Source organism: Cetorhinus maximus, chromosome 9 (assembly GCF_964194155.1).
Source record: "Cetorhinus maximus chromosome 9, sCetMax3.hap1.1, whole genome shotgun sequence".
Lineage (NCBI taxonomy): Eukaryota > Metazoa > Chordata > Chondrichthyes > Lamniformes > Cetorhinidae > Cetorhinus > Cetorhinus maximus.
In genome coordinates, this window is record NC_135887.1 from 119,342,087 (window position 1) to 119,367,013 (window position 24,927).

General features: G+C 41.6%; 1 protein-coding gene across 4 annotated transcripts in view; it reads left to right on the forward strand.

Annotated features, from left to right (window-relative positions):
• depdc7a (DEP domain containing 7, paralog a) overlaps positions 1–24,927 on the forward strand; it is a 44,303-nt gene that overhangs the window by 13,645 nt on the left and 5,731 nt on the right. For 3 of the 4 annotated variants that reach the window (XM_078549460.1, XM_078549456.1, XM_078549459.1), the window contains exons 3-5: positions 3,848–3,981; positions 5,628–5,814; positions 6,594–6,811. In XM_078549460.1, the coding sequence (XP_078405586.1) occupies positions 3,848–3,981; positions 5,628–5,814; positions 6,594–6,811 (539 nt within the window). The remainder of the gene's footprint in view (positions 1–3,847; positions 3,982–5,627; positions 5,815–6,593; positions 6,812–24,927) is intronic. The other variant, XM_078549458.1, reaches the window with a different exon arrangement.

The window sequence follows — 24,927 nt, forward strand, 5'->3', positions numbered from 1 at the left end:
CGTAACTTCACTGCTTTGTACTCCAGTCCCCTTGAGGTAAGGTCAACATTTCATGAGCCTTTTAAATTATTGCTTGTAACTGTGCACTAGTTTTTAGTGATTTCTATACTTGGAGCCCTAAATCTCTCTGCTCATCCATGTGCACAGTCACAGAACTGAGCAATAGGCTTGTCAGTGGCTAGACGGAGTTCTTTAATCCTGTCTTCAAGTTTAGTCAGTGGACACTCCTCAACAATGAGTCCATAAACCCATAGAAAAGCTAGTGCAGAAAGAGGCCATTCAGCCCATTGTGTCTGTGCTAGCCAAAAAGAGAAAAACGAAACTAGCTGCTCATTTTAATCCCACTTTCCAGCACCTGGTTGGTAGCCTTGCAGGTTGTAGCAGATCCAGATGCAGATCCAGGTACCTTTGAGCATTTCAGCCTCAGTCACCAACTTAGGCAGTGAATTCTAGATGCTCACCACCCACTGGGTGAAAAAGTTTTTCCTCGTGTCCCCTCTAATTCTTCTACCAATCACCTTAAATCTATGCCCCCTGGCTGGGGGAAACAAGTCTTTCCTGTTTAACCTATCTAGGACCCTCAGAATTTTGTGCACCTTAATTAGGCCACCCCCTTAGCAGGAAAACACCCCTAGCCTATTCAATTTCTCCTCATAGCTGCAATTTTCAAGCCCTGGCAACATTCTTGTAAATCTCCACTGCACCCTCTCAAGAGCAATTATGTCCTTCCTGTAATGTAGTAACCAGAACTGTATGCATAATTCCAGCTGTGGCCTAACCAGCATTCTATACAATTCCATCATTACATCCTGCTTTTGTATTTAATACTTTGCTGAATAAAGGAAAGCATTCCATAAGCTTTCTTGACCCCCTTGTTCACCTGTCCTACCACATTCAAGGACCTGTGGAGATGCACTCCAAGGTCTCTCACTTCCTCAACCCCTCAATAACTTCCCGTTTATTGAGTATCCCCTTGCTTTGTTTGTCGTCCCCCAAATGCGTTACCTCACGCTGTTCCGGATTGAATTCCATTTGCCACTTCTCCATTCACTCAACTAAGCCATTGCTATCATTCTGGAGACAACAGCTATCCTCTTCTTTATCAACTATACGGCCAATTTTTGTCATCTACAAATTTCCCAATCATGCCTCCCACATTTAAGTCCAAATCATTTAATATATACAACAAGCTTTAAGGGCCCCAACACTGAGCCCTGTGGAACACCACTGGAAATTGTTTTCCATTCGCAAAAACATCCATCGACCATTGCCCTTTGTTTCCTGTCACTGAGCCAATTTTGGATCCAACCTGCCACCTTCCCTGTCCCACTTTCCTGACCCAGTCTGCCATGGGGGACCTTGTCAAATGCTTTACTGAAATTCATGTAGACAACATCCACTGCACTATCCTCGTGAATCCTCCTTGTTACTTCATCAAAAGATTCCATTAAGTTAGTGAGACATGATCTTTCCTTGACAAAACCATGTTAACTATCTCTGATCAATCCCTGCCTTTCTAAGTGACAGTTTATCCTCTGTCTCAGGATTGTTTCCAATAATTTGCCCACCACTGAAGTCAGACTGACTGCCTTAAAATTTCCTGGTCTACCCCTCGCACCCTTTTTAAATAATGGTATGACATTTGTAGATCTCCAATCCTCTGGGACCCTGCCTGTATCTAGTGAGGATTGGAAAATGATCCTTGGAGCATGTGCTATTTCCTCCCTTGCTTCCTTCAACAGCCTGGGATACAATCCATCTGACCCTGGTGATTTATCCACCTTCAGGGATGCCAGTTTCTCTAGCACTTCCTCTCTCTCTACTTATTGTATCTAATATTTTGCACTCCTCTTTAACTAGAATGTCTGCATCATCCCTCTCCTAAGTGAAGACGGAGACAAAATATTCATTCAGAACCCTGCCCACATCTTGCATCAAACCACAAGTTACCATGTACATCTCTGATAGGCCCTACCTTTTCTTTAGTTATTTTCTTGCTCTTAATGCACTGGTAAAACATCTTGGGATTTTCTTTGATTTTTACCTACCAATATTTTTTCATATCCTTTTTGCTTTCCTAATTTCCATATTTACTTCACCCCTGTACTTTCTATACTCCTCTAAGCTTTCTACAGTATTAAGTCTTTTGTGACTGTCTTGAGTCATTGTTTGGACTGCACCACAGCTGAAGCCTGGATGTCTTGGTGACCCTGCTGATTTTGGATGGCTGCACAGGCCTGGCCCAGTCTGGAAATGGTTTGAAAAGGCCAACTGTCACTGGGGGGGATCATAGCCAGGTAGCTGAGCAATAGGGTCTACAATGTGAAATCAGTTTCTTGAGGATGTTTCCCCAGCCAATGCTCCTGCCATAGTTCCTCAGTTGTTACTACTTGGCATGGTGGGTTTAACCATATGGGGTGACATAAGGGAAGCCAAACTGATGATGGGTTAAATAAGGGCAGATTCATGTTGGGGTAGAACTTCCCCAGTAGCTTGCCTGTCACAGTTGCCTTCCTGATGTGGGGTAAGGGGGTAATGTTGTTCAGGACTGGGAGCTAGGGGAGGTGATTTGGTTGAAGAGTACCTGTGGTGATGCACGATGAGTTGCACATCAAAAAGCTGGTGTGAGCAGATTGCCACTAGTATGGTACTAATGATCAGCGTTCTTATCGCGCCAGCCATCAGTAGCTGGCCTACACTGGGAAAGCCAGTGACCCTCCCTCCCTCCTGGCAAACCGAATTCATAAGTCTGCACTTGAAGAATCCCAGTATCACAGTACTGAAAACAGCCAGAGAATACTCTGATCCATCTGCCTTGGATCCAGAGTGGATGACCTCTCACTTACCCCAATTGAACTCCATCTGCAACAGTTCTACCCACCCACTTAATCCACTAATTTTTTTTTTGTTACCATCAGCACTGATATAAAAGCAAAATACTCTGGATGCTGGAAATATTCAGCAGGTCTGGCAGCATCTGTAGAGAGAGAGAGAGAGAGTTGACATTTCAGGTCAATGAACTTTCATTTCTGATGAAAGGTCACAGACCTGAAACATTAACTCTTTCTCTTTCCACAGATGCTGCCAGAACTGCTTCAGTATTTCTAGCATTTTCTGTTTTAATACATTATTTACAGTGGTGCTTGTGAGCTGTGCTGGTCAGTGGCACAAGGTGGGCTATCCAGTATCTTTTTAATGTGTTCTGTGGATGTTGGTGTCACTGGCAAACTTATTTATTGCCCATCCCTAACTGTTTCAATCTTTTGTATTGATTTGATACAACTGAGCTTGTTTAACCTTTGCCCTATGATGTGCCCAAGGGCTGGAGCCCGAAAAGATCAAGACAAATAAGAAGGTTGGGTACTTAAAGGCAATCCAAGTTTTGTGGTCGCTATTACCTGTACTGATTACCAAAACTGCCAATGGTGAGATTTGGTCCAAGCCTCTGGGTTAACTAGTCTACAAATTTAACCAGTACATGCTGGGAAGGGAGAAAGGAAAGGATGGAAGATTTCATGCAAGCTTGAGGATAGCAACCTGAAAATGGAACTCTTTCTTCCTGTCACGTGCTGCCGGCTCAAGTAGTTCATCTGTCCAATCTTAGACCTGAATGATGAAATCAAGTTGAGAAATTTGATCAATGGTGTGCTGTTTCACAGTTCAGGCTTTCCAGAGCAAAGATGGGTGATTCAACAAAATTAGCCTTTGATGTCTTCTAGTTCAGAAGACCTAAAGTAACTGAAGGAAAATCGAAGCAGCGATTGTCATAAATGTTAATATTAATTTGACTTGGGCGGTTGGACAGATACTTTTTTTTTTAAAAAAAGTCTTATTTTCTTGTTCTTAGGAAAGAACCAGTTCATTTTTCCACATGTACAGATACCAACCCTCCTGACAGCTCATTAGAAGAACTGCTCTGTAATTTGAGTTTAAAACCTGTAACTTTATCTCGCATTGAGACATCACAATTACCTCAGACGGGTAAGTGTCACTTATCACGGAGTGACAACAGCATTTAAGACTGCAATGTTAAATTGCCTGTTGCCTTTTCAGTGTGGACAATTGTTCAACTTTGCTAACATGAGCTGCACCTATTCTCAACTAGTCTACTCTTTAGTCGCATGAACCCTTTGGCTCAGCCATAATGAAAAGCTATCACTTGCGTGAAGATTTTAAATCTGTGTGCGGGGTAAACTGTCTCATTGGGTATGTTTCCATGGCTGCTGACAGCTCTGGTAACGTCCCCAAGCAGCCATTTGCACATAAGCCTAAAGAGTAATTGTTGATAGCCTGTTAAATCTTGGTCATTGTGTAAGAGCATTTCTACCATGATCTACAGTGATCAAGAGCAGAAGTTTTTTTTTAAACAACTTCTTCTAACACCTCTCCCTTTTTTTCCATCCTAGGGAGCAAAAATCAATTGTAATACAAAGCTAAGATCAGTTAATTCAATATATTTGTCAAGGCTGCTTCAATATTTACAATTAAAACAGGACCTCCACTATTTAAAAGGACAAGGGCAGCAGGTGCATGGGAACACTGCTACCTACAAGTCCCACTTACCATCTTGACTTGAACATTATAGCACCACCCTTTCATCGCTGGTCAAAATCCTGAAACTCCGTCCTGAACAGCACTGTGGGAGCTCCTTCACCACATGGACCTCAGTGGCTCAGGTAGAAGGCCCACCTCCATCCTCCCCAGGGTGATTGTGAAGGGTCAATAAATGTTGACTGTTCTGCATCCTGAAGAATTTTTAACAAAAAGTAATTCTCAGGGCCCTGAGCCATGTCACTAAGCCACTTGCCTACTTGAACTGTTTGGAGTGCAACATTCACTTTATTGTGACCTGACTGCATCTGATTTTGAATTAATGCTACATTTTAACTGCATTCCACTATTGAGATTTAAAGGTATAAAGATGCAACTCTGATTACAATTTCTTAATCTGTGGAAATGTTTGTCAGCTATTGGAAAGTTTAACTTTGTAGCAAAGATTTGCTGAAACAATGCTGACACATACCAGCCTCTTAATACATATTTTGGTGTAAATGTATATCTGAAGGATAAATTTCCAATGGTTCAATATCTGCAAAGCCAGGACACACAAAATAATTGTTGCAAATTATTAAACCCATAACCAAAAGAAGTGGTATTTTACAGCAACTTGTAGCTGGCAAGGCCAATGCTTACTACCCATCCCTAGTTGTCCTTGAGAAGGTGGTAGTGAGCAAAACTACTTTTCAAAACTTCCAAATTTTAATCACTTTAAGAAATTATATGCAGTAAAATATTCTGCTGGCCTAGACAGTATCTGGATAGTGTCAGTACAGGAGATTTTTCAAAACCTCTTCAGCATTGCAAACAATTATGCATATCATAAACACTTGCACCCTTCTCAACTCACTTTGGCTCTGGTACTTTTCAAGGCTCTTTTGTGTGCAATGAATAGCTCTGCTGTAAAAGCTTTATGTAGCCGTTGAATACAAACAACCAATTTAGCATGTGTATGCCTGGAAGATTATTGCAAAGTCTGTCTTTGGGTTAATTGTTCTAGCGGTTTCTCAAACTGTTTTCCTGTTTTAGGCTGAGTAAAATCTGAGATGAAAACCCTTTTTATTTTGCAGTAGTTGATGAGATATGGCAGGAACAAACAATTTTACGTCTGCTACAGCTGATTGAACTCCCAGTCTTGGACACTCTATTGGATAGAAAAGAGCATCAGCCAAAACCACAGAATTTGAGCACTAACACTCATGCCATTCCAAACGACCTTCTGGACCGGGAAATCCTAAAGGCCTTTGGCGATTCTCAGTATGTATTTGTAGGACCGGCTGGCCATTGGTAGTTTCACCTCTCTCGAGACTTGTAACTGTTATACCGAACCTTTTCCTGACATGCTAACCTTTCTCCGTCAGCATTGCCCTTGCCTACAGTGTAGAGGAGCACAAGTTGATATTGACTTATCACACCGATAAAATCCCTACTTAAATTCCTTGTCTCTTTTGACAAGGATATGATTCAGCAAAGTTTCCTGTTTACTGTGTTCCTGGAAAGCATGTGCAGATTATTAAAACAAATTGTGCTTGGCATGTGGTTTCACCAGTGAGGCTGGCATGCACTGCTTGTCCCTCGATGCCCTTGAGGGTGGTTGTGCTCCTTTCTTTCTGATATGCAGTCAGCGTGGTGTAGATGCACACTTAGTACTGTGGAATAGGGATGTCCAGTGATGATGGAGGAACAACAATATATATCCAAGTCAGGTGGTCGTGTTCCAAAACACCTGCTGCCCTTGGCCTTCTAAGTGCAGGTCACTGCTTTGGGCGAAGATGAGGGTGAGCAGCCTGTTCATGTGTAGGTTCCCATGAGGAACAGTCTCATGAGGTATTGGAGATCTGCTGTATTAGTGGAAATTCCTGCCTGGAAGGGCAGAGGGATGAAAAACTGGCTTAGGGAGAACTGTTTGTATCTATGTATAATGGTTAGGCTTTTTTTAAAAAAAAGTACTGTTGGATACATTAAGAGCTAAAATTTTCCAAAAAAATGCCTGTCTTTAGAGGCTATTTAATCCTTGTATTTTCACACACTCCTAGGGGAGATGATTGGCTGTCGTCTGCAATTGATTTATTGGAGTTCCTCCCAGATCTCACGGTGGTGGAGGTCAGTAGGAATCTTCCGGAATCGTCTTCTGATGTAGACCAGTGCAAAATGCTGCTTTTTGATCCCATTGCTAAGTATTACCAACAAACCAAAGAGCCTCTCCTCACCAATGACTACTTTGACATTCACACAGGCGTTGCAGAGCTCCTTGGTAAGTATAACTGCAGTATTTGTAACTCTGTGTGGCATCTTGGTACTGGGAGCCATTTGCAGTGACTATGCTATAATGGCTAGGAACTGAGCAGTAATGTGATACAAAGTTGTAAAATTGGTACTTTTTTTATGGTCTATGCTTGTGTGGAGCTAGAGCAATTAGACAAGCTGCCATAGAACTTTGAAAAGCTTTGCAAATAGTCACCAAATGTCCAAGTGACAGCCTTTACAACTTGAGGGTTCCAGCATCCTTGAGGTTTTTCAGATGAGGTTGCATCAAGGTTGCGTCTGTCCCTCTTGGGTGGATGGAAATAATTTCATGGCGCTGCTTCACAAGTCCAGGGGAATTGGTCAGGGCATTGTGATTAATATTTATCCTTCAAATATCACCCACAGATGATTTGGATGCTATCTCATTGCTGCTGTGGATCTTGTGTGAAAATTGTCTGCCACGTTTCACACATTACTACAGTGACACTTAAAAAGCACATAATTGGCTGTAAAGTGCTTGAGATATCTGGAGGTTATGTGATGTGCTTTATAAATGAAGTTAGTTGGGTTTTTTCACCTGTGCATGTGCCTTGAGGGTACTTTGAGCCAAGATCTGGTGGTGATTTTTATTTTGCCTTCTAAAGGAATCTGCAGGAATCTCACTTGGGAGATCTGGAGAGAAATGAGAATCCAGGCAAGTGATTTGACATGCTTGAAGCACCAAATCTGATTTCAAAATTGAACAAGTGGTTCTTGCAGGAATTCATCCCAATTACTTTTGACCCCCTAAACAAATGGAGCTTTTATGTTTGCAAGCACCAAAACACCTGTCAATGACTGAATGGTATTTAGTTAGCCACCTTTTTGTTCTTGTGTGCTTTTCTAGTTGTTCACTCAGTTTTCAGCAGTTTCATGGTCGGCTTCCCTGAGTAGAAACAGATCTGGGTTCATCATTGATTGCTCCTGCACTGCATCCTGTAATTTCAGCACCAAAATGTTTTGCTACCAGCCTGTGTGCCATCTGAGATCTGTTCATTGGAGCGATACTAAAGTAGCTATGATCCAAACAAGGCCTTGATTCTGAAGTAAAAGCAAAATGCTGAAAAAAATCATCTGTGGAGAGAGAAACTTTTTGAGTCCAATATGACTCCTTGGAGCTCATCCTTACTGGATGCTTGTTGATGAGGAACACTGGCAATTGGATTTCCTGAAGACCTTGCCTTGGATTTATCTTATTCAATGTGGTCCTTTTACGTAATTGAACTTTTATAAAACTAGTTACCTTTAACAGTTCTTACTAATTGCTCTGAGTCAGTGTGCAGTTTCCTATTCCAGAACATTAGTGCTGCCACTCTTTGAAGCTGGTAGGAAGAGTTGTGGTGTTCAACTGATGCTCACTTTTCTTGCCTCTCCCCTTGCCCTTCTCTGCTTTCCACTCAGTATCTTACTGATGTGAGAAACTGTTTCAAGAATGCACAATCCTATATCTAAGCACTCTGTTATGCTTGGTGTGCTCCCTCATCTTGCATTGCATGCCCTTGGGAATGAGGGCAAAGCCATATTTATTAACCATCTATAGTTGCCACATTTGGCCTTGGCCACAACTTCAGTGGCTTTTTAGTGGCTTATCTAGCAGCATAGAGACTGTTAAGAGTCAATTACTTAGTGTGGAGGACTAGGAACATTAAGGAACCATTTAAAATCTTGGATAATCGTGGTCACTCTTCAGTAGGGCTAGTCCAGAAATTTATGGTGATGTAGTCCTGTCTGTTAGTCATCGTCCTGCTTAAGTGAAGTCCCATCTCTCTGCTAGTACCGATAACTTTGTATAAACTCTGGCCTACTTAAAATCATCATATATGTCCCAACAGCACTGAAGGCTTGTCCATTGGCACTCATGTCAACAGATTCCCTGCGTCGTTTCCTTCCTGCTATATTTACAGTAGTTGGATTTTGGAACTTCTGGTCAGTTTCATGTCCATCCCTTTGCTTTTCCTGTTGGGATCTCTGTACTTGTAAATTCCATTCTGATCTTGCTGTAGCGGATGGCCCCAACACAGGGGTTGGTGGTATCCAGATCAACGCTCACAAGCTTGCTTCATTTTTGGAATTCATGACTACAAGATGTGAAGGGGATGCTGTGCCTGCTCAGCAACTTATGCCAAGCTGGCAGTGATGGAGTTGCTAGCAATATGTTAGTTAGTCAGCTCAGTGGAGGATCTGCCAGGTTCTCACTCATTCTTCATAGAGTATTGGGAACTGACTGTTACCATGATTCAGATGCACTGGTCAGTTTAATGCAGAAATAATTATTGGCTAGCATTTATGTAGCACATTTCACATCCTCGGTATGTCCCAATGTGTTTTACGGCCAGTGAAGTGCAGTCACTGTTGTAATGTGAGGACACTTAACAGACATTTTGCACACAAGCTCCCACAAACAGGAATGGAATAAATAAGCAAAACATCTGATGTTGGTTGATTTAATTCAATAGAAACTTCCAATATCAAACTGCATATGTTGACAAAATTGGAATTGACTGAAATAGGTCAAACTGTATTTGAATTAATGACTTTTTGGTGGGTCCAAAGGTATAACCAGTACACTTTAGCCCTATACATGACTGCTGGGAAATACAAGTCTCATTTGACTTTACGGGAAAAACAGGTTAGAGAGAGCAACCTATCTCCATTTACTGCCCTTCCAAAAGGTGGTGACTAATATTGTGATCCTTTTTTTTTAAAAAAGACTGGTGTATTTGTGCAGTGACTTCCATCACCTCTGGATGACCCAAAGTGCTTTATAACCAATTAAGTACTTTTTGAAGTGTAACCACTGTCGTATCCCTGGTTTCTTGACCTCATGGTCAACTTGTACCCTTTCGAGCAATCAGATAAACTGATTAACTAAATGACAGCCCTTTAAAGGGGACAATACCAAAAATCAAAACTTTAACAAACTTATTAAATTAAAATAACATTTGTGGGGAGTGGTCCATTTTTGTGCAAGTTTTGTTAATGGTTATTAAGTCTAATTGATTTGGGGAAGGAGAAAAACTGCCACAATTCAATCTAACCCATCTACATGTACACCCCCAGCAGGGATTATGTGGATAATCAAGCTGGAAAGAGCCTGTTTTCCTGTGCATCTCCATTCCTATCTGCAGACTCCCAATATAAATGCTGGAACTGGCCAGGAACCTAACAATTAGCTAACATAGGATAGGTAAAGGATTGAACTTGGAATCACCTTTTATTGTGAATGGTTATCAATCAAGCATTACGGACCATGAATATTAAAGTGCACTTTCATTCACTATCTCAATATCAAACTTGCACTATCTTATTTTACTGGCATTTCTTTTGTCATGATGAATGACATGATTTTTTAAGAATGAGGTGCTGTGTGTGGAATGTAGTTAATGCATCATTAAGGATGAGCACCTAGCACAGCAAGAATTTCTAGTTTTTTTAATATAAGCATTGCTTCCACTTTATTGGGCTGTTCTACAGAATCTGTCACAGCAACTTGAAAGGCCATCAGTCAAAACAAATAGTTGGCCTTTGGAACCCTTGGCTCTTGTGTATCACCTTCTTGAAAGGGGAGATGTTTCCAGGATTCTATCAGAAATGTTATTTCATGGTTTACCCAAGTATACAGAAGTAACCTGCATGTAGCAAAACATCCCAATATCTTCAACGAGCCAATTATCAGACAAAATTGGGGACACATGACATATTGGGTCAAAAGAGGGAGCCTCTTAAAGGAGGAAAGAGGTGGGGAAGTTTAGGGAGGAAATTCCAGAGTTTAGGGGTTTAGCTAGCTTTTTATTCAATTCATTCATTCATAGGATTGAGTGTTGCTGGAAAGGCCAGCATTCATTGCTAATTGATCTTGAGGTGGTAATGAAGTCCCTTAAGTACAACAGTGGCTTGCTAGGCTGTTTCAGAGGGCCGTTAAGAGTCAATCACATTGCTATGTGGAATTATATAGGCTAGACTGGGTATACTCCCTAAAGGACTTCAGTGAACCAGATGATGGGTTTTTATACCAATCCAGTAGTTTCATGGTTGCATAGTTACAGTATTAGCTTCACAGAATCACAATGTTAACAGTGCAGAAGGAGGCCATTTGGCTCATTGTTTCTGCACAGGCTGTCCAAATGAGGATTGACTTAGTGTCATTTTTCTGCACCCTTGCACATTATCTATTTAAATCATCTAATGCCCTCTTGAATGCCTTAATTGAACCTGTCTCCACCACACCTCCAGGCAGTGCATTCCAGATTCGAACCACTTGTGTGAAAAGTTTTTTTTCACATCACCATTTGCTTCTTTGCAAATCACTTTAAACCTGTGCCCCCTCATTGTTCAACCCTTGATGAGCAGGAACAGTTTCTCCCTATCTATTCTATCCAGCCCCCTCGTGATATTGAACACCACTATCAAATCTCCTCTTAGACTTGTTCTCTCCGAGGAGAACAGTCCCAACCTCGCCAATCTATCTTCATAACTCAAGTTTCTCATCCCTGGAACCATCCTTGTAAATCTCTCCTGGACACTCTCCAATGTGTTCACATCCTCCCTAAGGTGTGGCACCCAGAACTGCACGCACTACTCCAGCTGAAGTCTGTCTAGTGTCTTTTATAAACTCAGCATAATCTCCCTGCCCTTGTATTCTATGCCCCTATTAATAAAGCCCAGGATACTATATGCTTTATTAACTGTCCTGTCCACCTGTCCTGCCACCTTCAATGATCTATGCGCATACACCCAGGTCATTGTGCTCTTGCACCCCTTTAAGTATTGACCCCTTATTTTATATTGTGTCTCCATGTTATTCCTACCAAAATGCATCACCTCATATTTCTCCACATTGAACTTCATCTGCCACCTATCTGCCCACTCCTCCAACATGCCTGTGTCCTTTTCAAAGTTCTATACTGTGCTCCTCACAGCTTAGTGCTTCCAAGCTTCATATCATCCGCAAACTTTGAAATTGTCCACTTTATGCCAAGATCTAGATTATTAATATATATCAGGGAAAAGCAAGGGTCCCAATACTGACCCCTGGGGAACTCCACTACAAATCTTCCTCCACCCTGAAAAATATCCATTGACCATTACCCTCTTTCCTATTACTCAGCCAATTTTGTATCCACGTTGCTACTGTCCCTTTTTATTCCATGAGCTATAACTTTTCTCTCAATTCTGTGTGGCACTGTATTGAATGTCTTTTGAAAGTCCATATACACCACATCAACAGCATTACTCTCATTAACCCTCTATGTTACCTCTTCAAAAAGCTCCAGCAAGTTATTTAGACACAATTTCCCCTTTAGAAATCCAAGCTGGCTCTTCTAAATCAACCCACGTTTTTCCATGTGACTATTAATTCTGTCCTGAGTAATTGTTTCTAGAATCTTGCCCACCACTAAAGTTAAACTGGTACATAATTGCTGGGCTTATCCTTACAAGCTTTTTGAACAAGGGTGTAATGTTTGCAATTCTCTGGTCCTCTGGCATGTCCCCTGCATCCAGGGAAGACTAAGATTATGGCCACTGCCCCTGCAATTTCCTTTTTAACTTCCTTCAATATTCTTGGATGCATCTCATCCAGTCCTGGTGCCTTGTCAACTTTAATTACCAACAGTTTATCCAACACTTCCTCCTTATTAATTTTGAACCCTTCTAGTGACAGAGTTTCCTCATCTGTCACCATGGCCTAGGTAGCATCTGCTACCTTGGTAAATACAGATGCACAATATTCATTTAACAGCTTAGACATGCCCCTTGCCTCCATGTGTAAATCCCCTTTTTGGCCCCTAATCAGCCCTGCTCTTTTTACCACCCTCTTACTATTTGTGCCAATAAAAGACTTTGGGATTCTCCTTTTATGTTGGCTGCTAGTCTTTTCTCATGATCCATCTTTGCTTCTCTTATTTGCTTTCTCACCTCTCCTCTGAACCTTCTGTATTCCGCTTGGTTCTTGATTGTATTTTCTACCTGACACCTAATCATAAGTGCACTTTTTCTTCTTTATCTTAATTTCTATCTCCCTTTTCATCCAGGGAGCTCTGGATTTGTTTGCTCTACCTCTCCCTATTGAGGGAATATACCTTGACTTAGCCCGAACCATTTCTTTTTTGAAGGTAGCCCATTGTTCAGCTACAGTTTTTCCTGGCAACCTTTGGTTCCCGTCTATCTGGCCCAGCTCTGTTCTTCCCCCGGTTAATTATTATTACTTGGAATTGCTCATTGTCCTTCTCTACAGACATCCTAAACCTTACGATACAATGATCACTATCTCCTAAATGTTCCTTCACTGACACTTGATCTATTTGGTCCGCCTCATTTCCAGGAACCAGGTCCAACAGTGCATCCTTTCTTTTTGGAGTGGAGACATACTGTAGAAAATTATCCTGAACACAATCTAGGAACTCTTGCCCCTCTCTGCCCTTTACACTACCACTGTCCCAGTCTACATTTGGGTAATTAAAATCCCTGTTATAACTACTCTGTAATGTCTGCATCTCTGTAATTTCCCTGCAAATTTGTTCCTCTACATTCTTTCCACTAGTTAGCAGTGTATAGACTACACAGAGCAATGTAATTGTACCCTTTTTGTTCCTTCGCTCCAGCCAAATCAATTCTGTCCTTGAACCTTCTGGGACATCCTCTTTCTTCAGCACTGCAATGCTCTCCTTAACCAATACTGCCACCCTTTCTCCTTTTCTTCCTTTCCTGTCTTTTCTGAACACCTGGTACCCAGGAATATTTAACACCCAGTCCTGCTTTCCTTGAGCCAGGTCTCCACAACGACATATTTCCACATGGCAATCGGTGCTTGTAACTCCCAATCTTATTTACTATACTCTGTGCATTCACATACGTGCACAGTAACCTGATTTGGACTTCATTACTTTCTCCCTTACTCCAACTCTACCTATTAACTTACTATTCTCCATACTAGTGCTATCTGTCTCTCCCAGTATTTTGTGCACCCTGGTATTCCTCCCCTCATTCTCTCCTGGTTCCCACACCCCTGCTGAGTTAGTTTAAAGCCCTCCCAGCAGGATGCCCCGCAAGGAACTCAGTCTAGCTCTGTTCAGGTGCAACCCACCTGGCTTGTACAAGGGTCACCTTCCCCAGAGCCAGTCCCAGTGTTTGTGGCATCTGAAGCTTGCCCTCCTCCACTGTCTTTCCGGCAACGCATTCATCTGCCTTATCCTCCAATTTCTGTACTCGCTTGCACATGGCACCGGGAGTAATCTGGAGATTACTACATTTGAGGCCCTGCTTGCTAATTTTCAACTAGCTCCCTAAATTCTGATCGCAGGACTACATCCCCCTTCCTACTTAAGTCATTGGTACCAGTGTAGACCATGACCTCTGCCTGATCACCCTCCCCCGGGAGAATGTCCTGCAGCTGCTTGGTGACATCCTTTTACCCTGGCACCAGTGAGGCAACATACCATCCCAGAGTCATGCCTATGGCTGCAGAAACACCTATCTGTTCCCTGAACTAATGAAGCTCCTATCACTGTTGCTCTTCCTTTCTCTTTCCTCCACTTCTATACAGCCGAGCTGCTCATGATGCCACAAACTTGGCTCCGACTGCACTCCTCTGAGGAACCGGTGCCCTCGCCAGCTTCCGAAATGGAAAACCGATTTGTGAGTGGGACCCTTTCTTATTCCAGATTTATTTAATTACATTTAAATTCCCCGGCTGCCATGGTGGGATTTGAATCATGTCTCCAGATCATTAGTCCAGGCCACTGGATTACTAGCCCAGTAACACTGTGCTGAAGGTAATGGTGGAACAATGAAAATCATTTCATACCTTGAATCTGTTTTATTTTCTCCCTTTTTTTTGGGGACCTGATCGTATTGAGAATTCCTTACCTGGGAAATCATGAAGCAGTTGGTCTGCTGGAATGCCAGCACATTGGTTTTGGTGACAGGCCAGCAACTTAAGACTTTAATCAGATTTTAGATTATTAGAAATCTGCTTGATATCAACAGTGAAGTCAACAATGCCCTGTATCTCAAATATCCCTTAAAGAAAAGGAGTTTGTATGATTATGAAACCATTCAATGAAAATCTTGTTGAAAATGGCCATATGTAAATACAAATGTTTCCTACGTTACAAGTGCCGACACTTCGGAAGGTAATTCATTGACTGTAAAAGCACTTTTGAGAAGTCCAGTGGTCATGAAAAGCACTGTGTAAATGCAAGTCTTTTCTTTTGTGTTTTTCAATGTCACAAGATGGTTGAACAAGTGAATTAGAAGCATTTCATTAAGTAACCACTTAGAGAGAAGAGTACAGCTTTGTTTCTGAATTTGGTGTGATGGATCTAACTCTTTCACTTGTCTCCTTTTTGGAATCTGGTGCTTTATTGGTTTTGGACTCTGCACAGTTGACAATTGACTCTACTTGGGGGCGGATTTGCTAAGAATAATGCCTTGGATTGTGTATGAATTCAAATTCATGTAATTTTAAAATTCAAACTTTAAGGCCATTTTCTAATTTGAATCCTTTGAATATTGCATGAGCTGGAAAAGCTACTAGTTTCTATTTCCTTTTCTCTACCATTTGACAGTTGTGCATTCAACTGCCTGGATTCTAAGCTCAGGAATTCCCTCCCCAAATTTCTTTAAGCCTCTCCTGGAAAACTTACTTCTGACTTGACCTAAAGTCTCCTCCTTTGGTGTGGTGTCAATATTTTTGTCTGATTATACTCCTAAACTGAACTCATGTCCAGATTAGTAGGCCAGGCGTCAAGATTATGAATACAGTCACATACTGATATTGCGCTTTCTACTTCCTGATAATTAAAATTGATAATGAGAGCACAGATTTAAGGTGATGGGCAGAACAACCGGAGGCAATATGAGAACTTTTTAATGCAACAAGTGGTTAGCATTTGGAATGCACAGCATGGTGAGGTGGTGGGAACAGAATCAGTAGTAGCTTTCAAAAGGGAATTGGATAAATACTTGGAGGAAAAGTTGCAGAGATATGGAGAAATGGCAGGAGAGTGGGCCTAACTTTGAAAGAACTGTCATAGACTCAATGGACTGAATGGCTGCCTTCTGTGCTGTGCTACTCTATAGTTCCTGTATGCCATGGGGCATTTTACGACAATGATGGTCTGTAAAAGTTGTGTTGTAACTCTTTCGAGTACATTCACAGTTGACTTTTTTTTTCCGGGAGTGGGACATGAACCCACAACCTTCTGATTCAAAGGCGAGGGTGCTATGAACTGAGCCACAGCTGACACCTCATTAAGAAGATGTAACTCTTTCGAGTACATTCACAGTTCTTGACTTTTATTTTATTTTTTGTTCAAAGTCCTGGAGTGGGACATGAACCCACAACCTTCTGACTCAAAGGTGAGGGGTACTGTCTGAATTGTGACCTTAACGAGGAGTCTAATTTCCTCCAGCTCATCATAGGATGTGGTTAAAGTGCAATTTTCTACTGATCCCAAATGTTTGGCACTGGTGAAAAATGTAAGCTTAAAGATCAGAAACGCTTTATCTCTGTGAAAACAACATTTTCGGAACCAGAAAAGCCCATTGGCTCGTATCTGCCTACTGAGCTTTTCACCATTTCCTTCAATCACTTTTTTTCTCAGTCCCAAAATTTTCCTTATTGTCTTGAACACACTTATACTAATTGCTCCAATGAAAGAAGGAACTTGAATTTATATAGTGCCTTTCATGACCTCAGGATGTCCCAAAACATTTTACAACTAGTGCACTGACTGATGTAATGTAAGAAACATGGCAGCCAATTTGTGCACAGCAAGGTCCTGAAAACAGCATTATAATAATGACCTGTTAATCAGAATTGTTATAGCAAAAAGAAAGGCTATTTGGCCCATGTCTGCATGGCTCTGAATGAGCAACTCGCCTCGTGCCATTCTCCTGCCGTCTCCCCATCACCCCGCACATTGTTCCTTTTCGGATTCCCTTTTAATTCCTTTTTGCCTCAATTGAACCTGCCTCCAACACACATACTTGGGCAGTACATTCCAGAACTTAACCACTTGCTGCATGAGAATGTTTTTCCTCCTGTCATGTTTGCTTTGTTTGGCAATTACTTTAAATCTGCGCGCTCTCATTCTCAATCAGGTTATGTGATGTTAGGTGAGGGATAAATATTGGTCAGAACCATAATCTTCCTGCCCTCCCCCTCCCTGGTACCTTTTTGCAGAACTCTTAAACTTGAGTGGGGGTGAAACTACCTGCTTTCCTTTCTCATTTATCTTCTCATTTTAAATTGGACTAGTATTTGAACTTTAGTGAGTGATTCACATGAATCAAATATCTTTACATAATGAACTTTAATTGGCTCAGCTCAGTGTTTCCTCATTCCCAAAGAAAATAAGCCTAACTTTTTCCTTTTGAATTCAGATTCCTGATGCCAGGATCCAATTTTGTTGCTTGCTTTGTTTCCTTGAGGATAATTCTGTGGCTAAGTGGGTAGAACTCTCACCTTCAAATCCAACTTCCTGGACTTGAGAACAAAATCTAGGCTGACATTCTAATGCAGAGCTCCCTCGATAATGCACTATCTTTTGGTTGAGGCATTAAACCAAAGCTCCCTTGCACTCTTGGGTGGATATAAAAGATCCTGTGGACTGATTCAAAGAGCTGGGAAGTTCTCACTGTTACCCTGGCCAATACTTATGCACCATACGAATCAAGTGTTTTTATTTTCATTATAGAAAACACATATCAGGAGCTAGGAAACATCTTTATAAAGAAGTCAAAAAAAAAAACATTATCTATCGTGTGTGTGTGTGGGAGCTTGCTGTGCATAAGTTGGATGCTGCATTTTCCTGCATTACAACAGCAACTGCACTTCAGAAGTACATAGTTGGCTGTAAACCATTTAGAGCCACCGAGGTTTTGAAAGGTGCTATATAAATAAAATTAATTTCTTATGATCTGCACAGTGCTCCCAAGTGGGATGTAGCCAACACCTTGTACAGTAGCAATACAACCCATTTATTCCCCTGCCAATTATCCCAGTATCCTTTATACCAGCACTGGTAACACATTTTGAGAAATGTCAAGTTGTCAAGAAATGTATTGGTAAGCAACCTGAATAGATTGTGCAAGTTGTAATCAGTGGCATTTTACAGTGAGTGATCAGGGAAGTATGTAATTGGAGAGAAGTGCCATTATCTGCTCTGGTGTATCAATCCATTCCAATGACTTGGATATTTTGTGGGAGAGAGTTATTCTGTTTACACCAAATGCTTGACAAACTCTGCACTGAGCCATAATATATCCATCTTGCCCTTTGTAGAGGGTCTTCTAATTTGGTGCCTATAGCTTAGATAGATAGAATTTTGATCTCTCGGGATTGGTTGGGGGGGTGGGATGCGGAGGAAGTGGATTTGAGGCAGATGATCAGCCACAATCCTATTGAATGGCAGAGGCGGCTCGAGGGGTCATGCAGTTCACTCCTCCTATTTTGTATGACCAATTACCAAGTCTCCATTTTCATATTGAAAGTTGTTAGGGGAATGAGAACAGTCTGGAGGAGCAGTAGGGGGTTCAAGCCTAGTTATTCTGCCTCTGGCATAGAGAGTAATAACATATCAACCGCTTCCTACCAGCCTAATGCACTGTAGCAGTGCTTGTTTCTCTGAAGAAGTCATATGGACTGAAAAACGTTAACTCTGCCTTTCCACAGATGCTGTTAGACCTGCTGAGTTTTTTTCAGCATTTTCTGTTTTTGTTTCGCTTTCTTCTCCCTTTGTTATAAGAAGGGAAACTGAGAGAATCAACATTAATTGTAGTCAGTTCAGAATAGTCCTGAAACTAATTTGGCTTATCAATGTTTACATTTCAATGTCAAATATTTTTCTAAATACTTTAATGTGCAGATAGATATCCCTTTTATGTTCTGTTAAGTGGTGCTTATCTTTTGCACGTAATGGTTATTTTCTGATTCTATAAAAATCAACTTCCATTACAGCAAGCAACTGATTCACCTTCATGTTAACCCTCTTTAGTTATAAAACTGATGGCTGGTTTACATAGTGCTTCCAGCATGGAAATTGGCCATTCAGCCCAACTGGTCCACACTAGTGTTTCTGCTCCACACAAGCTTCCTCTCACCCTACATCTAACCCCAACAACATATCCTACTCCTTCCTTGTGTATTCCCAGCTTCCCCTTTAAATGCATCTCTAATATTTACATAAACTACTCCTTGTGTTTCCACCCTCTGGATAAAGTGTTCCCTGAATTCCCTATTGGATTGAGTAGTGACTGTCTGTCTTATATTGTAGCCTTTAGTTCTGGTCTTAGCCACGTGTGGAAACAACTTCCCTAAATCTGCCCTATTGTTGTTGGGTGGCAGGATGGGATTGTGAGCAGTTTTGTGGTTTTTATAATGAATTACTGTTGAAACTTTTTACCCAGTTCCATCCTCTTCTCTTCCAAACTCCCTCCACAGCTAAAATGATAAATATACTGTTACTGTATGGAGCTTGCAATTCAGTGTATAACAGGAAAAGATCAATGATTTGTTTATAACTCCGTTTCAGCAAAGAAAACTTGCATTTATATAGTACATCTTGCTACTTAGATGTTCCAAAGTATTTTACAACCCAATTACTCATGTACTTGTAAAGTACAAACACTCAAGGCTATGGGCCAAGTACTGGTAAATGGGATTAGGTAGGTAGGTCAGGTGTTTCTCACGTATTGGTGCAGACTCGATGGGCCTAAGGGCCTCTTCTGCACTGTGATTCTGTGACTAATGTAGGAAATGCCACAGCCAATTTGTTCACAAGGTCCAACAAACACCCTGTTAATGATTAAATAATCTGCTAGTCATGTTGATTTGAGGATAAGGCTGTGAAACATGGACAGCTTGTGGAAAAGAAGCTCAACATTTGCCATCTTCCATCATCACTGTCTGTGGAGCATTTTAGGTATATCTAGGCAGGACAAAATCACAAATGCAGCAGTCCTCTCAAAGGCGGAGCTCCCAATTTTGGTAGAACTCCTCAACAGGGGTGGTTTTAATGGCTTGGGCAGGTCCGCAGGGCGGAAGACAAGTTGCATACCCAAGGACTTGGCTGGACAATGAGTAGGACACCCAAAGCTTTGCTTTAAGTATGTTTGCAAGCATGTCATGAATGCCTTTAATGTCAGTTATCACACCTGGGAGCCCCTAGCTAAGGACAGATTTAAATGGTGACTTCTCCTGTGGGCTGGTGTGCACCACCACGATGACCAGTGACTACAGCAGCTTGGAAACTGGTACCAATACCAAAAACAACCCACAACAACACTTGGTAGCTTTGTATGCAGCACTTGTGGCTCTGCCATCAGCAAAGGTGCACCATATGAAGACACCTTATGTGAATTGAATTTGTTTGCTGCGTGTCCGTCCTTCATAGATGGAAGGGTGCTGGAACGAGCAAGGCTGAGGGATAAATATTGGTCGAGACATCAAGAACTACCCTGTTTTTATTCAAAATTGTGCCATGGGATCTTTGCTTTCTTTGTTGTATTCATTCATGAGATGTGGGTGTCACTGGCAAGGCCAGTTTTTGTTGCCCACCTCTATCTCACTTTTGAGAAAGTGATGATGAGCTGCCTTGAACCGCTGCGTCCTGTCTGTTTTAGGTACACCCACAAGTGTTAGGGAGTTCTAGGTTTTTTACTTGGCAGCAACAACAAAGGAAGAGGAATTATCTTTCCAAGTCAGGATAGTGTAGCAGGAGCTTGAATGTGGTATTCTCGTGTGTCTGCTGCTGCCTTTGCCCTTCAAGGCTGGAGAGGTTATGGATTTGGAAGATGCTGCCAAAGGAACCTTGGCGAGTTACTGCTGTGCATCTTTTTAGATGGTACACAGTCACAGTTTACCTGCGGTAGAGGGAGTCAATGGTCTGATATCCACCATGGAGGGCACAAGAGCCTTGGTTTGATGTCAAATCCAGTCTTAAAGATTGAGGCCTGTTGTGGTTATTGGCCTTGTGTTAACCGTCACTATTTCGTCTTGAAGACTGGCATCAATTAATTAGTTCTAAATGATATGCCTCTGCCCTAGTTTTACTTTGCACTGTTTGAACTGGTATATTTTAAGACTTGATGCAAATCTTAATCTATTAATTGAAAAGGAAACAATGCTGTTGGCAGTTTTGGCGATAATACAATAAAATGAACAGGCCGATCAATTAAAACTTGGAAGGGAATGCAAAGGAACCCATGACAGTGATTTGTAATTCCTGTACTGAACAGGATTCAAATGTCAGCTGAGGAACACAGTTGAATTTCTCAGGTAACCTATAAATGGAATAAATTAATGCCAGAAATGCCTTTATTTAGCATTGTTAGAAATATCACCATACTTAATTGGACAAATCACATGTTTTCCCCACCTGTGAAACATGTAAACCAGTTATGTGCAAACTTTTTATGTAATGGAACTGTAGAAATAAGTGGATTGGACACGAGTCTTCTACCTTGAACTTGGGTGTACATTTAGCCAAGATCAAGTCTCCTTTCTCTTGGCTGTAAGGGCCCCATACAAAGTGAGTTTGACCAGTTTCACTCCACTTCCAACTGAACATGGATCTAAGGCACTGAACTCTCCTTGCATTTGGTACTAAATGATGATTTTGCTCCAAGGGCCCAGAGACTGGTGTTGGCAATGGAAGCATGTCACTTTTTGTGCTTACTTGAAAGTCTTGTTTGCAAGCACCAAGATGTAGCTTGGCTGATGGTAAGGGTCCTCCCTATCAGATCTCTCCTGCATGCCTAAACACTCCTCCTGGTGAAGAGGCCATTGTCCAGCACCTTCTGGAATGTGCTGTTTAAAAAGGTCTGGGAAGAGCTGCAGTGGTTTTTGTCCGGTTCATCCTGAGTAATTCTGTGTTGCAGGACTCTGTGCTCTATGGGCTGTTCTGAAGGATGCACACTGAGAGAAACATTAACCCCTTGAAAGGCAGTCTTTGGTCTGTCCAAAACTTGCTCCTCTTCCAGTGCAAAGACTTGTCCAAGACAGTTGCAGACAGGCACATTCAAAGTCCAGGACTGTACGCTGAGGGACACATTAAAGCTTGGGGCAAATGCCTCAAAAGATGCAATTGGGAAAGGCCACCACCTAAGGCCTTTCAACCATGAAATACCAGGGGACTAGAAACTGGGTAAAACGACTTGGGCTGTGTTTCAGATGTAATGAGTATTGTAAATATTAACTGTTTGTAAACAAAATGAATAACGTACAGTATTGGCAGAAACAGATTTAGTTTAACACCTTATGTAATGTCAACTTTGGTCATGTAATGCGCTTACAGAAATTTTGAATGACGTATATTTTTTTGGGGGACAAAGTACAGTAGGCTAGGTGCCCTAGAGTTGGGGCAGCATAGAGGCAGTTTTACTGCATTGCTGTTTTATACCCGCCTGGTGCTTGATGCCTTCACTGAAATGGAAAATATTTAGAATGCAACAGTAACCACCCTCGCCTTGAACAGTAAAAACACACATGCTAATTCTTCAATGCAATTATCTGTTCTGAATCCAATTTCCAATCCCCTGTAGCCTTTACGTTTTATCTAAATGTTTTCGATAACCATTTGGGGCAAATTAACCTGTCTCTTTAAAAAATATATATTATTCTCGTTCCCTACCCCCATCAAGTTGCTAACAAGTAAAAACAATCCAGGTGCTGTTTGTTCTGTTATTCTCCCCCACTTTTCACACCACCCAGTTTATTAGCACATTTCTATGCATTGAATTGCATCTGCCCATTCTGCTACCCTGCCTGTCCTGCATTCATTGACAGCTTATCTTCCTAATTTAAAAAAAATTTCATTCTCGTACGCTATTTAATGTACCAGGATTTGAGTACATAATCAAAGTTTATACCTCGGTCCAATACTGAAGGAATGTTCTGCGGTTGGAGATGTTGATTCCGTTGAGACATTCAACCACGACCCCATCTGGTCTGTTCAGGTGGACGTAAAAGACCCTGTGGCAATAGTTAAGGTAAAACGATGGAATTTCCCTGGCTACCATTTTATTTCTCTCCAAAATAGTAACTTATCACCATTGCTATTTGAGATCTTGGCTTGTAAATGGTTTGCTGTTGGTCTGCAGGATATGACTGCACTTCAAAGTTAACATTGACTGTGACTGAAGATCTTTGGAGTGTCCTGAGTATAAATGCCAGTTCTCATACACTCAACATGATAATAGATTTATTCTTTTCACATGCCAGCCCAAGCGGAGGCTGAATGCCACCACTGAAATTTTTAAAATTTCTGTTCAATGGCTGTAATTGTCTTAATTTAAGAGAAACCCCATCCTTCCTCCCTTTTTTTTTTGCTTCCTTCTCTCATTGAAAGTATTTACATAAAATTTACAGCAGAGAAACCAGGCCATTCCCAGTTCCGGCCTGGCTGAAGCAGAGTTTCAGTCATGTAGCGTTATGCCTCCATTCTAATTAATGTTGCTAATTCACTGACACTAATGCTTCGTTCATTTGCATTAGAATGTAACTTTTTAAAAAAGAAACGGCTGAAATCTCCGGTTGGAGGGCGGGGCCTGCTTGCCGACACGTGAAATGACCTGCGGTGATGTCATGCAGGTGTCCCGATGTCACCGCGCGCCATTTAGATTTTCAGTTTGGCGGGCACGCAGCTGAGTCAGCTGTGCGCCCGCCAAACTGTCAAAGGCCTATTAAAGCCTATTTAAAAACTAATCTAAACAATTAAATGAGCTGCCTGTCCAACCTTAAGGTTGGCGCGGGGCAGGCGAAGAGCCCAGGCGGCCTTCGCATTTTTCATGGAACCTCATCCACGGGCGGGATGAGGTTTCATGAAGTGTTTAAAAATTCAATATAATTTTTTAAACAAAAAAATTCATTGATATATCCCAGTTCATGTGACACTGTCACATGAAGGGACATGTTTTAAAAGTTTTCACTTTATTTAGAAATTTTAAACTTAAACATATCTCCGAGGCAATTCTACACGCGCGAAAGAGCGCGTTCCAGACTCCCCCCTCCCCGCACAGGGAGTGCTCAGCGCTTTCGGGCGTGCCTTAATTGGCCGTCCACGTAAAATGGTGGCACACATCCAATCGGGGGTGCCGATCGGGTTCGCACTCGCCCCCAGCTGCCCCTGCACAACCCCCCCCATCTCCCTGACGGGGCTCAAAATTCAATCCACAGATCAAGTACCTGAGAAAATCTACTTAATGTATAGACAGTGCTCTTAAATGCTTAACAAAGGAAGTAAAATCTGATGGAGATATTTCTGTATGTGCTTTTCCCATGTAGCTCTGCAGTTCAATTGAGCCCTGATAAGTCCAATGTGCGATCTGGAGCCTCTTGCCACATGCGAGGCCGGTGGTGTTTGAAGGGTTGGGTAGATGGTTGGGTTCTACTCGTACAACGTGTCCATATAAATTTTTCATCCGTTTGAAAATGCCTCTTAAACATCCAGATTTGAGACTTAATATTGAGGTTTTTAAGCTTCCAATTAAAGGAGATAATTCTATACTGGAATAGCAAAGACTCTAAACAAACATTGGATTTTATTATAGGACACTATCAGCAGTAAATGGTTAAATTGCAGTCTTTTTTTTTAAAGGAATCTATTTTTGGTGGCAGCGATTTCTTGTTTCTGTAAATCACGGGGTATCCTCTGATACGTTGCCCAATCACACCTATTCTGTGAGTTTGAGGGTGTGTGAGGATTATATTCAGTTGTAGATGGGAAGCAGGGGGCCCAAAAGAATGAACAGCTAAATTTTATCCATTGTCAATAGGTGTGCCATTTTAACTGTACTTAAATTTTAACTGTACTTAAATTTTTGAATTTTTACAATTTTTGTTCAACAGGCATTTTGAGGAATAAGGAACCAAGGTGGGTAGATGGAATTGGCTGTGATCTAATCCAATGGCATAACAAGCTCAAAGAACTAAACGGTTATGTGCTCTTCCTGTGAGCTGAAACTTTTGGCTCAGTTTCTGCATCTGGTCTGTGGATGTGGAGGCAAATCATGGTACCCATACTACCTTCTCGCCAGAGATAAATTTGAGACTGGAGGGCACACTGAGATCTTGATCTTTTG